This window comes from Anguilla anguilla, chromosome 10, assembly GCF_013347855.1.
Source record: "Anguilla anguilla isolate fAngAng1 chromosome 10, fAngAng1.pri, whole genome shotgun sequence".
Lineage (NCBI taxonomy): Eukaryota > Metazoa > Chordata > Actinopteri > Anguilliformes > Anguillidae > Anguilla > Anguilla anguilla.
In genome coordinates this window covers 3,846,380-3,861,159 of record NC_049210.1, presented here as the reverse complement: position 1 = coordinate 3,861,159, position 14,780 = coordinate 3,846,380, and the positions used below count along the sequence as shown (strand labels likewise).

Genomic DNA, 14,780 nt, shown 5'->3' with positions numbered 1-14,780 from the left:
ATCTCACACTAGGCTCGGCAGCACACGATACTTGCATCTGGTCTACTATTAACACCACACCACCCCGGCTTATCTGAATAAAGATTTCACATGAGACGCTTCCGTCCCTCCCCGTACATCTCAGCATATTATCAGGGGAAACATCGCTACTGTTAGCATTGTAAACCCCACGTTGTTTGCAGTGAAAAGATTCCCGAGGAACTGCATTTTCTGGAAGGTCAGCGTATAGCGCGCGTGGGAACCATAAACGCCCATATATGGACACTCCGGCGGTTTGTCTCGTTGCCGCGGACACTGGCGAGTCACATGCGGGGGGTGGTGGGGGGGGGGGGAGCGCGGAATCTGGCTGGGCGGGAAAACTCAATCGACACGCCGCTCAGACACAACAGAGCCTGCCGACGGGATCAAACGCTGCCAAACTAAAAATAAATAAAATAAATTAAACGAGAAACACCGTATCCTTTGCTCAGCACTTCGTGATATGCAGCAAACTTGAGAATGCCCAGTAAGCCGGTATCACGAGCGTTTTGTGTATCAAACCGGTTTCATGTTTTCGAGAGAGATCCAGACCGCCCCAACCCCGAAACAGGGCCTCAGCCTGTGACTCAGACCTTCGCTCAGCGACTTTTGCGAAAATCTAATTGTGAAAACGTTCCGAAGTGACTGACTTGGTTTTTTCGTTAGACAGAAAACAGCCTCCCGCTCGCACAAACAGTCGCAGTGAGGCGTGCCTCCACACGCTGCACCTTCTCAGACCCGCGGGGCTCCGGAACAATCCGAGGCTCCCACGTACTCCTGGGACGGTTCGCTCGGTTTCTCCTCTCCCGACACACCCTCGTTTATAAAAAAAAAAAATCCACACAAACAAAAACGGCGTTTCGTCACCCTGCCCGTATCGAATGTCCGACCAACAGGCCCGATTCTCGGCCTACGAATGCCGAAAGAAAAGAAAAGGGCTTTTTATGCTAACCGCGATCGCATGACGTCACCCTGCAACGAGCCCTCAAAAGCCTAGCGGCGCGAACAAAGCTTCAGGATTGTTCTGCTGCGCAACGTTTGACGATCCCTAACAGAGCAGACGACCGGCCTTGAGGACACAACAGGGGGGGAGTACCGTTTAACCCCACCAGGTTTTTAAAGAGACCCTTTCAAGTTAACTCCAGCTGTTTTGGAAGCGACTCTAAAAATCTGATTCTTCAGGGACTTCAGCAAAAAAAAAAAAAAAAAAAGCAACAAAACAAATGTGCTGCTCAAATATAAATGAACACCACTGATATGGTGCAAGAGATCCGCTGATTGGACAGAGCGAGGGATCCACTGATTGGACGGTGTGAGAGATGCACTGATTGGACAGTATGAGGGATCCACTGATTGGACAATGTGAGAGATCCACTGATTGGACAGTATGAGGGATCCACTGATTGGACCGTGCAAGGGATCCACTGATTGGACAGTGTGAGGGATCTACTGACTGGATCGTGCGAGGGATCACCACGTACAAGAAGAAACAACACAGCCCTGCCCATGGTGGAGGGGCGTCGCTGGTACAGACGGTACCTCGGACAGGAGCAGAGAATACGCTTACTCACTCCAAATAAACAAAAAAATAACGAGTACACGCAAAACACAAAAGAGAAAAGAAAAAAGAGAGAGAGAGAGAGAGAGCAGCTGCCTCAGCAGTAAATTCAGATGTGGATGGATTATGGGGTGTCACAGTGCCGGGCGGTTAATTGGGGGTGGGGGCGGTGGGGGGGGGGGGGGTTGGAGGGTGTAAGAGCACCAGGGCCAGAGACAGCACAGAGCCTCTGCCCCCTTCCACATCCATACGAGGGAGGCCCATACAGGCTCCACTACATCTCCCCTTCTCATCTCACCCCCCAAGGGAGAACTCCTGGGAATAGACAACACAGCCGAGACCCCGCCCCCAGCCCCCCCACCCCCACCCCTTTCTCACTCAGCATTCAAACACAAGGGACTGAAACTCCACCCTCTTCACTTATCATCAGTGCGTACAAATACAGTAATCGGGAAAGCCACCTCACAATAAAAAAAAATATATATATAATAAAAATAACTAAAACCGAAGAACCAGCTGAGCATTCCCCTCCATTAGCGAATCCAGGACAGGCCACCACTGGGCAAACCCATCCCAGCCTTCCCGAAACAAGCCACAGGAGACCAGGAAGAACCACACAGCCAATCAAACAAGCTGCACGAAAACAGGAAGAACCACACAGCCAATCAAACGTGCCACAGGAGAACAGGAAGAACCACAGAGCCAATCAAACATTTCACAGGAGACCAGGAACAACCACACAGCCAATCAAAAAGGCTGCATGAAAACAGGAAGGACCATACAGCCAATGAAACGAGCCACACGAGACCAGGAAGAACCACACAGCCAATCACGCTTAGCTTCACAGGGATGCCCGTCTTCACATGTAGCAGGCTGCTCACCTCTCGAGCAGCAAGTATGAGTCAGTCGCTGCCAGACCGCCCTAACCACACGTACAATTTATCTCTAGCATGCAAGCAAATTTCCCGTTTTCCAAGAATGCTAATAGCCATTAGCTTGTTCTGCAGACACAAAAAAACAAACCCACAGGACAGAGAGGAAGAGGTGAACCAGGAACCACCAGAGTAGACGGGCCCAGAGGTGACATGGGAACACGAGGGGGGGTTGGGTTGGGGGGGGGGGGGGGGGGGCGCATGGTTTTGGGGAGCGCGCTCACCTTGTGCAGGGGGAGGACCAGGAAGGCTCCGCCGCCGCTGGCCTCGATGATGATGGCGACGAATTTGGGGTTGACGTTGCAGAAGGAGCTGTCCCAGGTGACGCGCGAGACCCTGATGTCATCGTAGCACTGGTCGTTCTTCACCGCCTGCCCGAAGACGTGACGGAACTTGCTCTGTCGCACCACTCGTCTGAACATATCTGGGGGGGGGGGGGGGGGGTTAGAAGGGCGAGGCGGGGAATCACTTTATTGCACTTGTACTTCAAAGCTTCCGGTGTTCATGGCGTTGTGGTGTTCATATCCCTTCAGGATTAAACTGTCACGCTATCTTTTTGATGATTAGCTGATTTTACTAAATCTGATCCTATAAATGTTTTGACGCGAATGACAAGACGACACGGGATAAGGATTATTTATTATTATTATGATCATTACATGTTCTTCATGAAATTGGCACGCTTGTTAACCAAGCAAATAAATTAACACAGTTTGAGATTGATTATTATGCAGGCTACGTTGCGATTTAAGCTTATGGTAATTCTTGAAAGCGTTTACTTTCTCGCGTATTTACGTGAGCTAACAAAATATTACCAAATTAAGAAACTGTAAAAGGTCTCTCACCAAGTATTCACTTACCCATAATGAACAGTCCTGAAAAGCGTGCAATACACGATGTAATCCCACTGCAGACTGCGAGAGCTAATAGGAATACACAGCTTTTACCAAGCCTTTGCGCGTCACAAACGGAACCAGTTGAGACACGTTACGCGCCGCGCCGTGCTGCTTCGCCGTGCTGCTTACGCGACGCTTACGCTACGCGTGCGGTGGGTGCCCGGCGTAAGTCTACGAGGTCGCCGAGCAGGAAGAACGGGAAATTTGAGTTCCGCGCTGCCCTCGCGCACACACTGCACACAGGAACAAGGCCACGAAAGCAAACAAAGATAATACAGCAGACGCGGGACAGCAAACTCAACTCAACGCAACACAACCTCCACTGGGTCAAAATGCAGTCATTCTGCTGTCATTCTCATTAATGAATGCATCAACTGTAGCAACCCGCTGCAATGTCCACAGCTCAGATTGTTAGCTCAGGGTTGGCTAGGGAGCTGGACGACAATTAACACCTCATTCCCTCAGAAGTGCCAAATTATGATCGGTGCAATCCATGCAAAAATAATACGCAGGTACCAGGTGAGGGGATTTTGTTGAGGACAGTTTCCCGCAAAGGTGGGAAGGCTTTGACGGTTTGAATAAATAAATAAATAAATAAATAAATAAATAAATAAATAAATAAATAAATAAATAAATAAATAAATAAATAAATAAATAAATAAAATTGCCAAAGCCCCAGTTGTAACCTTGTGTTTCTGTTGTTATGGAAACAATGAAGAAAAGCAGCTTAACCTATCCTGCCCCGGGCAAATTGCTGCATTTGATTTGCAAGTGGCTGATTTACAAAAATGATGCGTACAAACAGAGCGGCTCTCTTTAGAAAGAAAAAAAAAAAGAGGAGGGAAAAAAAAAAAAGGGTGGACGGACCAGAACAGCAGTTCACACAGGTTTCCACACGGGGGGGGAGTCTCCTGAGAACCAGCCCCTCCCACCTGAATGGTTTTGCACTGGGAGACCTGTGTGTGTGTGTGTGTGTGTGTGTGTGTGTGTGGCAGTTCCACGTTCCCCGCCCATGTGCTGAAGCTGTAGGCTTTTTCCAGCAGCTCCCGCATCCTGAACACGTGGAGCGGCCATCTGATCTTCAGCTGATCTCCACACACTCCGCCACTCTCTGCTGATCATCAGCTGATCTCCATACACTCTGTCAGTCCCTACTGCTCTTCGGCACCAGCTGATCTCCATACACTCCTCCACTCTCTGCTTATCTTTAGCTGATCTCCACACAAAGGATTCTGGGAACTCGTTACAAGCCGGCATCGTAACGATCGGCAGCCGGAAACTCGATAAAAAAGTTCGGCGCTTGCGTTGTTTTTTTTTAAAAAGCCGCGTTTGTGCGCGACGAGCCGAACACACACTCCTGGGGTTAATTAATGGACTGCGAAGGAGAGAATTAGGGACTCCCAGACAAAGCCCGTCAGAGCATCCAAAGACCAGCTGTTCGCGCATTGCTAATTACCCCGCGCGAATCCCCCAACCCCCCTGCAGTGAAAAGTGAAAAAGACAATCCCGGAAAAAAATCATTTCAGCTCTTGTTCAACTCGACCGGTTTGGCGCAGGAAAACCCCAGAGAGAGAACTCCACGCCCCAAAACGGATTTAAGAAATTTATACAAACGACGTAGCAAGTTTTTAAGTGAATCACAGGAGCCAACAGAGGCCCTGATACCAGCGAGGCTAGGCTACGAGCGCAGTGCGCGGGCCTGCATAAGAACCCTTCACGCGCACGCCTAACAAGGTGCGAGTCGTGCTTCCTGTGACACGGGCTCATGCTAACGGGAAGCGCTAACGTGCTAAAAGCTCATTTACAGGCCATTACAGACGAGTTTAACTGCCCCCAATTTATTTTTTATTAGTGTTTGGTTTTTTTGCCAAATCTCACACAGTGCCAAAAATAAAACACCTCTTTTTACTGCTCGACGCTGGCACTGTTTTCTCTGGGGAGGATTTTATTTAATTATTTATTGACTTCCCATCTTGAAAACATGTTTTCGGCAGCTGCCATTTCTCAAAGCAAATTTAAAAATGACCAACCGAAATAAAAATTTTAAAAAGGGGTTTTTTTTGTTTTTGGTTTTTTTTTTTTTCGTAGTCACCCGGGCTAAAAACTCACACGTTGTAAAAGTTGGTCCGTGTGGCTGCGGCGGCTGCCTCATAAAACGAGATTTAAAGCCCCTTTTACAGCAGCTCCACTTCAACGCTGCTTAGTCTAAACGCCGCTCGCCCTCCAGCCCGGCCAGTCACGACATCCTCCAATCAAACGCGCCGACGATCAAACAATCCTCCAATCAAACGCGCCGGCCCTTCGCTGGAGAGGGTCACAGCGAGCGGCTGGCACGGGTCACATCAGTACTACTCTGGGATTACATTACATTACAGGCATTTAGCAGACGACCTTTCGGTTACAAGCCCAGTTCCTTACCCACTGTGCTACACTCCATCCTAGGAGTGACCCTTTTCAACAACCAATGCACTACGGCCTGTAAAAAGAGTTTAGTAAGTGTAATAAGTACACATGAGCGCATTGACAAAAGCATGATGCAAACATAACACACACAAAATTAAACATTCATACGCCCACATTTTATTTCTCGTGTAGGCTGCTATAACTGGTATATAACAGGTAACTATGCCGTTGGCAGTTTGAAAAACACGACCTTTGTTGTTTCATGGAAAACTACTTACAACTAATTTCAGTGAACAATCAACCCGACGATTACAGACGACAATGAACTGTGAGTTTAATCCCAGAATACAAGAAGGCCGAGCGGGAACTACAGTAAACTGCCCGGGCAAACTAGAGCTACTCGTCTGGAAAGTGATGTTCATAACTCATTATAACCAGAACTTGTTATGGAAACTAGTCAACGGTTTTAAATTTACTTTGAATGTGTTTAGCTTGTTATTTCGAGCGGCGTGCTCGAAAAAAGCAACCTGCATATTCAAATTATGTTTTTCGAACGTCAAAGGCTCTGGCCCAACATTCAAAACATTACTATGGGTTTTTTCCTGGGGCTCCTGGAGACTGAGGCAAATTTCAAAGGTTCCTACAAAAACGAAGATGACCTAAGCAGAGGGAAAAAACACAGTGGTTCATTCCATCCCGGAAAATGGTCAACTCCACCACCACCAATTAAATTGTTGTCCGGCCCAATCAGATCTCTAAAAAAAAAAAAAGCCCACTGAGAAGATTTATTGGGTTGTATCGAGTTACAGAATGCAAAGTTCCACCAGGGAAATAACCCTTAGGCTCAGGGTTAGAAGCCACAATCATGTGGAGAACCTTGTTTGACTCCTAATGAACAGGAAGCCCTCTTCGGCAAGGTGCCAGACAAGCGTTAGTTTACAGTTTGGGTTTTTTTTTTTCGAACATTTTTCTAATTCCAGCCCAACGCAGGACTGCATAAGGAACACAGGTCCGAGAACGTTAGTATTGCGGGGAGAACCTTCGACTTTGAAGGTCTTCCAAAATTTATCAAACAAATTCTTATCTTGGTTGCTTGTCTCTTCGTGACACTAAATACCACAGAAATCTGCTGCCAAGGATAATATTCAAAATAAAACCGCATGTAGATTTGACGCTACAGCTGATGCGATCCGAGTTGTATTAAACCTGCAGATTAAATAAAATCTGGAGTGTCTAAGGTTGCACGTAAACCTGGGAGCAGTCAAAACTTGAAATGCAGTATCACTCCTGACCAAATTGTACCAATAAACGCAAAGACCATTTTTAATTGTGTTGCGGGTGGGGTTTTTTTTTTTTTTTTTTGGACGATTTCTATAGGAGACTTGGAAAAAAAAACAAACACTTAGGCGACCCACCTGAGACATTTCAATGCGGGACAAATCCCCTATCTCTAACGAGGAGCCGTCCCGCCATTACCTCACCCCATCTCCCAAAAGAACCAGGCCTTTCAGAGAGAATTTCCACTGTCAAAGGGGCAGAGACCACAAACGTCCCGTGGGGAAAAGAACCTCGGTCGCCACCGCGCACCCCAACCCGAACCCGCCGAGGTTTTGGATTCCAGCGAGCGTACCCCCATTTCCCACCCACAGCATTACGCCCCAAATTCAGAAGGGGCTCAGGGACCTCCTTAATAATGGAGAAGAGACAGAAAAAAAAAAGCACAACCTTTTAATATTTCATATCAGCCGGACGCTTTTTAGAGTGCCCTTTCTCACCACGCCCGTCGGAATCGATCTTCCTACGGCGGCGATCGAGACACCGCGTTTAAGCTTTCTTCGCGGGTCGCCATTTTGTGACGGCGGCAGGACCTAGGCTTCGCCGGGGGGCGAAATCAGTGCCGCGGGGACAAAACGGAGAGGTTTTTAACGGCGTCGTCGCGCTCCGCTCGATTCGCCACGACTCTGTCACGACAACACACGGACAGCCGGGTTTCTGGCATTCCCCGCCAGTCAGCGATTTGCTCGACAAAAACCACCACCCCCCACCTCCCCCCCCCCCACGCCCCACCCCCCCCACGCCGAGCGACGCGGGAGCTAAACCGTGCGTCAGCGGCTTCTGAATGCGCCCGATTTAAGCCGCTCGCTTCACACTGTATTATAAAAGAGAATTGTGCCGAGCGGCGTCGGGTCAAGGCATCGGTATTCATCATTAAAGGGAATAAAACAGGACTTTTCTTCAGCCGATTGTGCGTGTGTGTGTGTCTGCCTGTGTGTGTGTGTGTGTGTGTGTGAGAATTGTCTGAGCGATGTCGGGTCAAGTCATCAGTATTCATCATTAAAGGAATAAAACAGGACTTTTCTTCAGCAGATTGTGTATGTGTGTGTGTGTGTGGGAGTGTGCGTGTGAGAGAGTGTGTGTCTGTGGGACAGCCGGCATATGGAAATAAAAAATGATTTTAAAAACCGAAAGGCAAGCACAATGCTCCTTTTGTACTAATCAGGCAATTTATGTCACTGTGAAAATGCACGTACACGGAACGCAGAGTTCCACTTCCTCTGGTGTTACCTTTAAAAGCGCTGTGCTTTCCAAACGGCTGCACGCATATCAACTGCGCTAAAATCAGGATGATGGGGAACACAAAAACTAGCCTCGACCGGGCCAACTGCCCGCTACACTTCCTCAAGTCTAACACACTTATCTTCCACCGTTTCCATAACAACTAATTCAAGATTCCCTTCACACATTTTTTAGAAGAAAAACCCAGAGATGCTCGGTTTAAACATCTGAGGGAGGGGGGCCTGCTGGGGGGGGGGGGGCTGAGTAAGCTCGTCACACAAAAGAAAAAAAGAGAGGAGGAAAAAAAAAAGTTTTAATTCATGAAGTCCAGCACTGAGGCGTTTCTGCTTCCTCATTAACCAGCAGCAGAAGGAGATGCCTCTACACAACAAGGCACATTCAGCATTCCAGAAGGGAGCAGGCCACACGTTTTCAAGGATTCCGATTGGCCGGAGCTGCACCAATAGGCAGGCACCACTCCGCTGCACAGGCTGCAGAGCTCCAAAGACCCCCCCAGGACACAGTAGCAGTGGAGCACATCACTGAAAACAGACCAACTCGCCCCCCCGCCCCACCCCCCGCGCGTGACTCAACACTGCAGCCACGCAGCAGGGGGGACAGGAAGTAGAGCCAGACGGGCCCCGGAGCAGGAAGCCCTTCCTGTAGCGGAGAGGGGAGGGGGGCGGGGCTTCGCGGGCAGATGTGGACAGAGAGATACGCCACGCCGCGCGGCGCAGAGCCGAGCCTCCAGATAAGGGCCGTGCGGCAGACTGCCGGCCTGTCGTCGCTGCTTCAGCTCCCAGAATTCCACACCGACGGCACCCACGGGTGGCGGCCCGTACGTGCGGCCCCCGGAGTCTCTTCAGCGAGCAGGGCGTGGCTCAAGCAGGGCGTGGCTCGGAGCAGGGCGTGGCTCGGATTGGCTCAGACCAGCTCTTTTGTGCTTATCGCTGTTTGTTTGCCCCCCCCGCCTGGGCGAGGCTCCTGTGCGTTTATGGCCTCGCCAGCCCCCCCCCCCGTACGACCGCGGCGTCTCCGGCCCCACACGGGGGTTTGTCTACCGCCGCCATTAATCACCGCGCAAAGTGCAAAGGCTCCTCAGGAACAGGAAGCGGCCTCGTAAAAACCCTCGGCCTGCTATCGCGATCGCGATTGCTACTCCGACTAGCTAGAATAACCACCGCCGTGATCGCCAACCGCCAACTGCCAACTGCCATCGCCGTTCCTGCCTCTGAGAGGACACAGGCCTAAGGTGAGAGAGTCACACCTTTCGAATGGCAATCTACGCCCAGTTATCCAACAGCGGGTTTAGTGCGCTGGCTTGCAGCTGCGGTGGGGAAAAACAGGATATCCACGCGGGGAGAGAGAAACCCGCCACTGCAGCAGCAGCAGCCCCCCGTTCACAGCTCTCTGGTAACAGGCCTGATATCCTGTATGACACACACATACACACGGAGCGGCTCGAGAGAGGGAGAGGGAGAGGGAGAGAGAGGGGCAGAGGGGGGCGGAAACAAGCGAGCGAGAGCGTCCCCTCTTTTCCGAGGACGACGGCCTCCCCAGACAGACTGGGCGGCTCCGGCTCCACTGCCGAGCGGCACTGGGACGCCCCCCCACCCCCCCGGGCTTTAGGGGGGTCACGGCGGTTACACGCCACTTCCTCTCGCTGCGGCTGGCCTCGCAGCCACACCGTCAAAAGAAACCTGAACAGAGCCGCTTTCCTGCTCCGGCCCGTGAGACCCCTCCATTCTGGCTCTGAGCCGTGAGACCCCTCCATTCCGGCTCTGAACTGCTAAACTCCTCCATTCTAGCTCTGAACTGCTAAACTCCTCCATTCTGGCTCTGAACTGCTAAACTCCTCCATTCCAGCTCTGTGCCGTGAGACCCCTCCATTCCGGCTCCGAGCTGGGACACCTATGCATGGGAAGGGGAACTGGTTCCAAAGGAAAATGTTTTGAAGACGGGGGGTTCGGGGGCTGGTGGGGAACCAGCTCTATTGTGAGAAAACATGTTATTTCTGGCTTTTGCTGAACGTCTCTCTCTCAGGGATTTGTCACTGTAATATCATAGCCTGTGCTGTAATTATGGCTGCAGGGATCAGCTTCAAGCAGGAATTCAGAAACAAAAGGTGGTCACCATCGAAATCAGCCCAAAAAAACGCTTCGGACTCAAAGTTTCCGTTTTCCCCATAAACTGGTCGCTGTTGCTATGACAACAACTTGTGTACCAGCCAGTGAAACGATGCAAAGAGATTCTAGGTTGTTCATAACAAGACACAACCGCCCCCCCCCCCCAACAAAAAAATAAAAAAAAACATTTTTGCACAATCACAAAGACAGGAAAGATGAGGGCCGTGGACCGAGGGTTTTGGGATTACCAGGGCGTGTGCGCCACTGTCGGAAAACTTTCCGATGCGCTGTCCCTTCCCACCGTTTCCATGGCGATGTCCTTTCCACCGCTGCGCTCACCTGACCCCTCTGGGGTCAGTGTACGAGGTGCACAAGGAGAGGGCGTGAAGACTGGGGGCGCGACACTGCGGGTGAAAGGCAGAGCTTCCCGAGCCACACCAGGCAGAGCTGCGGAAGAGCGAGGTGACACAGCGCTGTGAGATTTACTGGACTTCACGGCCTCCCCGCGAGCGGGGTAAGAGCACACACCGCAGAGTCGCTTAGCACACCTGCGCGAGGGCATCCCGAAATGCAGCTCCTGCACGATAAGGAGCCAGGGAAACCCACTGCTGCCAAAAACGACCAGTTTATCACCAGCGGTGCATCTAGGAGACGCCTTCAAATAAAAAATTCAGACAAAGCGCAAATAAACGTGTTGGAAACTTTGTGAAAAATATTAGCTACCGCCAGCTGGGCTGTGAAAACCTGAAAATGTAGCGAGAGCAAAACTCCACCAAATTAGCCTTCATCTCCCCTCCAGCAGAGCCCTGTAGGGCTTACCTAGAGGCCCAGGACAGGCCTGGGCACTGGAATTCAAGGTGAAGACACTCCTTGGTGGTGAACTGCATGCTGGGTAATCAGGCTCAGCATTCTTGCTCACCATGTCATTTGGTTATGGTTCCTTGCAGAGTGTGTGTGTGTGTGGGTGTCTGTGTGTGGGGGACTGTGTGGGTATGTGTGTGTGTCTGTCTGTCTGTGTGTCTGAGTGAGTGTGTGTGAGTCTGAGTGTGTGTGTGTGTGCGTGCGTGTGTGTGTGCGCGTCTGTCTCTGTGTGTGTGTGTAAGGTGGGGCACACACACAACTCTCAGAGAGAGTGAGAGGGGGAAAGAAAAAAAAAGGACAAAAATCCCCTGTCAGCTCACACCGATGACTCACCGATGTCCAAATTTGAAACATCACCTCAGCTCCTCTGCCAGGTTGTAGAGTAAGCTCGTCAAGGAGCCGTTTACTAACAGTAAAGTGTTGCCTAGCAACATCGCTAAAATTCCAAAAGGAGGAGTCGGGAGGGGTTGAATCGCATTCAAAACAGAGGTGGAGTCAGACGAGTGAGGGCACAGAGTTTGAATGGCCTTTTAAGTACAAAAAATAAAATAATCGATCCGCTTCAGAAAAGGCAAATCAACTGGTTTCAGTGGACTAGTACTGCACACCTCACTGTACGAAGCCTAAACTTCTTTCACCTGTCGAAAAAAAATTTCCTTTACCGTTTTCATGCGTCGGTTTATGAAATCGAGCATATGAGCACATTCTCATGTCTGTGTTTACGGGTTCCATCTCCGTGCATGGCACCACACTCTTACGTAATTCCTGGGTATTTAAGAAATTGCGCAATCCCTGGCAACAGAGTCACAATTGTGGGCGTGTACGACTACAATAATTAGCTATCCGACTGGCCAATTACATGCACCTTGGGCCTATTTTGAATGTGTTGGTAAGCAAACAGCCAAATAAAGGTTCTCATTAGCAGTTATAATGCAAGGTATGTTATATTATGTTCCAAAGGCCACTGTTGGTTCAGAATTACCGCTTAGTCAGAATGGTGAAACCACAGTCTACCTGTAGCTCTTTCACAATGTCCAAGCCTGACAGGAAGTCACCAAAGATCCACCCAGAATTAATTCCGTAAACTCATAAATAATCACTACCCGTTATTCCTCGCTGCGTATCCAGGCCTCACTTCCTCCTCCAGCAGGGCACTGTTCTTCAGCAGAACTTTTGTTCAAGAAGTTCCGTTTACCACAGAATACATAATCACATATTTTCAGGGAAGTATTTATTTAATTTTTTTTTTAAATGCTTGTTTTATGTGTAGCAAAAAGTTGAAATATGTCGAGCACTTATTTATAGAGAGCGCACAACTGCTACGACCCTTTTGAAGAGAGGCCCGGAACTTCTGAGAAAGCAGGGCCGGTGGTTATCAGACAAGCGGCTTCTCTAGATGGATTAGCAGAGAAGAAAAAGAAAGAAAAAAAAACAGAAAGAAAGAAAACAACAAAAACCTGGATGAGGCCAGACGAAAAAAAAAAAAAAAGCAGTTGTTCCAAAATCTCCACGAGCTTGTCTTGGAAAACCCAGGAGCGGACAGCGGCGCGGCTAGCAGGAGAAGGGCCACCACGATTTCGACACGTGCGTTTTTCAGCGCGAATAACGGACGACCCGTCGCAAATACCTTCCGTGGTTGCCAAAGCAACCCCGCACGCGGCGGCGAGACTAAGCCTCACCCCGGTCTCCAGAACCGCTACCATATAAGGGCACGGGCAGGACTCCGGGGCCCGTTTCTCTCAGAAATCAGAAGCCGCGAGGGCCTTCTGATGACAGCGCGTCCGTCCGCCACAGGAAGCAGGATGCGAGCGAGCGAGCGAAGGCTCGACGGGCTGTCACGAGGCGAGGGGGGGGGGGGGCGGGGTTTCTGGAATCCACGGCTCGGGAAATTAAACCAACATGCAGACGGGTTCGCGGCTTCATAAAGAGACGTTTACGGCTTCCTGGCGCACTGACTCCACTGCATCGGCATGTAAAGTTTGAGGCTTCTTCTTCCTTTTTTTTTTGCCTGAGGAGGAGTTACTTTCCTTAAAAGTGGCCCAAGATAAGCGCTGCATTGATCCGTTAAGGAATTTTTTTTGTTTGTTTTTTATTTGTTTAGCCTTTTAACTTCCATAATCCATAAGGAAAAAACTGAATGAATGTTGGAGTGTCGCCATGGTAGCAGCAGTGCTGTGGGCGGGGCTTGTAGTTGCGCAATTCCAGAACCAAGTTAGGTCAGACCTTATGAGCGTGGCACAACATCCACTTCAGAAGACATTGTGTACTGCGAAAATTGACACCAAGACACATTATTCCCTCTTTTACACCCCCCACCCCCCCCCCCCCACACCCACTCCTTGTCCTACAGGCCAGCTGTAAACTGGACAGAAACCATGACGCCATCCTGGAATTCTGGGAACAGACTGCAAGGCCGGAGCAAGCTCCTGGAGCGCCTGGAAGAACGGGCACGGCGGACCGCTTGGGAGGGAATGCTCCGGAATGCGGAAGCCCCCCCCCCTCCCCCCCGTTTGTTCTTTTATCAATTAGCCAAGTTTTCCCGAAATAATTCCGCCGGAATAAATGGAAAACAGGGCGAATTGGAGCTGCCACATCAAACGCGTTTTGTTTCAAAAACGACCATCGATGGAAATATTCACAGCAGGCAAGCAGATGTCCACCAAAATAAGAAAGAGAAAAAAAAGGCCTGTTGAAGCGAAATCTCTTTTTGGTCTCCCCGGTTGGACCCGCTCAGAAAGATAAAGCAGAGAGAGTCATCCGCTCGGTTCCTGCAAGATGGCGCCTCTCGCTTTGAAGGAACGCGACAAGCGAACAGGCCGACAAGACGGCACCTCAAAGCTTTCAGCGCGCTTCCCACAATGCACACTGACGCGTGGCAGAGACGCACAATCTGGCAACCGTGGGAGAAAAGAGGGTTGTGGGGGGGGGGATTCGCAGATGCGGGCCATGTCAAACTCCGCGCCAGCATGAAAGACAGGTAGACCTGTCAGCACCCAGCTAAGATCACGAGTAGGCGGTTAGAGTGTTCTTCACGGAACATTCCAACGCTGATGTCACAATCACTACCGGAGATTGAAAGTGATGGGAGTTCTAGAACACTGACTTTGAATTTTGAAAAGCACATTCCAAAACAACCCTGCTCTTCCAAAGGGAGCTTTCTCCCCTCTTGCCGAGGTGAAACAGGAAGCAGCGTAAATTTAAAGCGTTGCGACAGGGTTCTGCATTACCACCCACCATCTCTTTTTTGGGGGGGGGGGGGGGGGGGGGGGAAGACTTTTATTTTATTAAACACGTCTCAAAAAATCGTAAAGCGTAAGAAACCGCGAATCTGCAGATTCTGAACCCCGGGAGGTCTGTCGGTGGCGCCCGGTGAATTCCGTCATTTTTACCAGTAACTCCCAGGTCTGTGAGTGTGCAGCTGGCGGTAGGT

At 50.1% G+C, this 14,780-nt stretch overlaps 1 protein-coding gene across 3 annotated transcripts in view; it reads right to left on the bottom strand.

Annotated features, from left to right (window-relative positions):
- LOC118206643 (coronin-1C-A) overlaps window positions 1-14,780 on the bottom strand; it is a 53,944-nt gene that overhangs the window by 22,841 nt on the left and 16,323 nt on the right. For 2 of the 3 annotated variants that reach the window (XM_035379562.1, XM_035379564.1), the window contains exon 2: window positions 2,733-2,932. In XM_035379562.1, the coding sequence (XP_035235453.1) occupies window positions 2,733-2,932 (200 nt within the window). Of the gene's footprint in view, window positions 1-2,732; window positions 2,933-3,368; window positions 3,481-14,780 lie in introns of those variants that run through there. The other variant, XM_035379563.1, reaches the window with a different exon arrangement.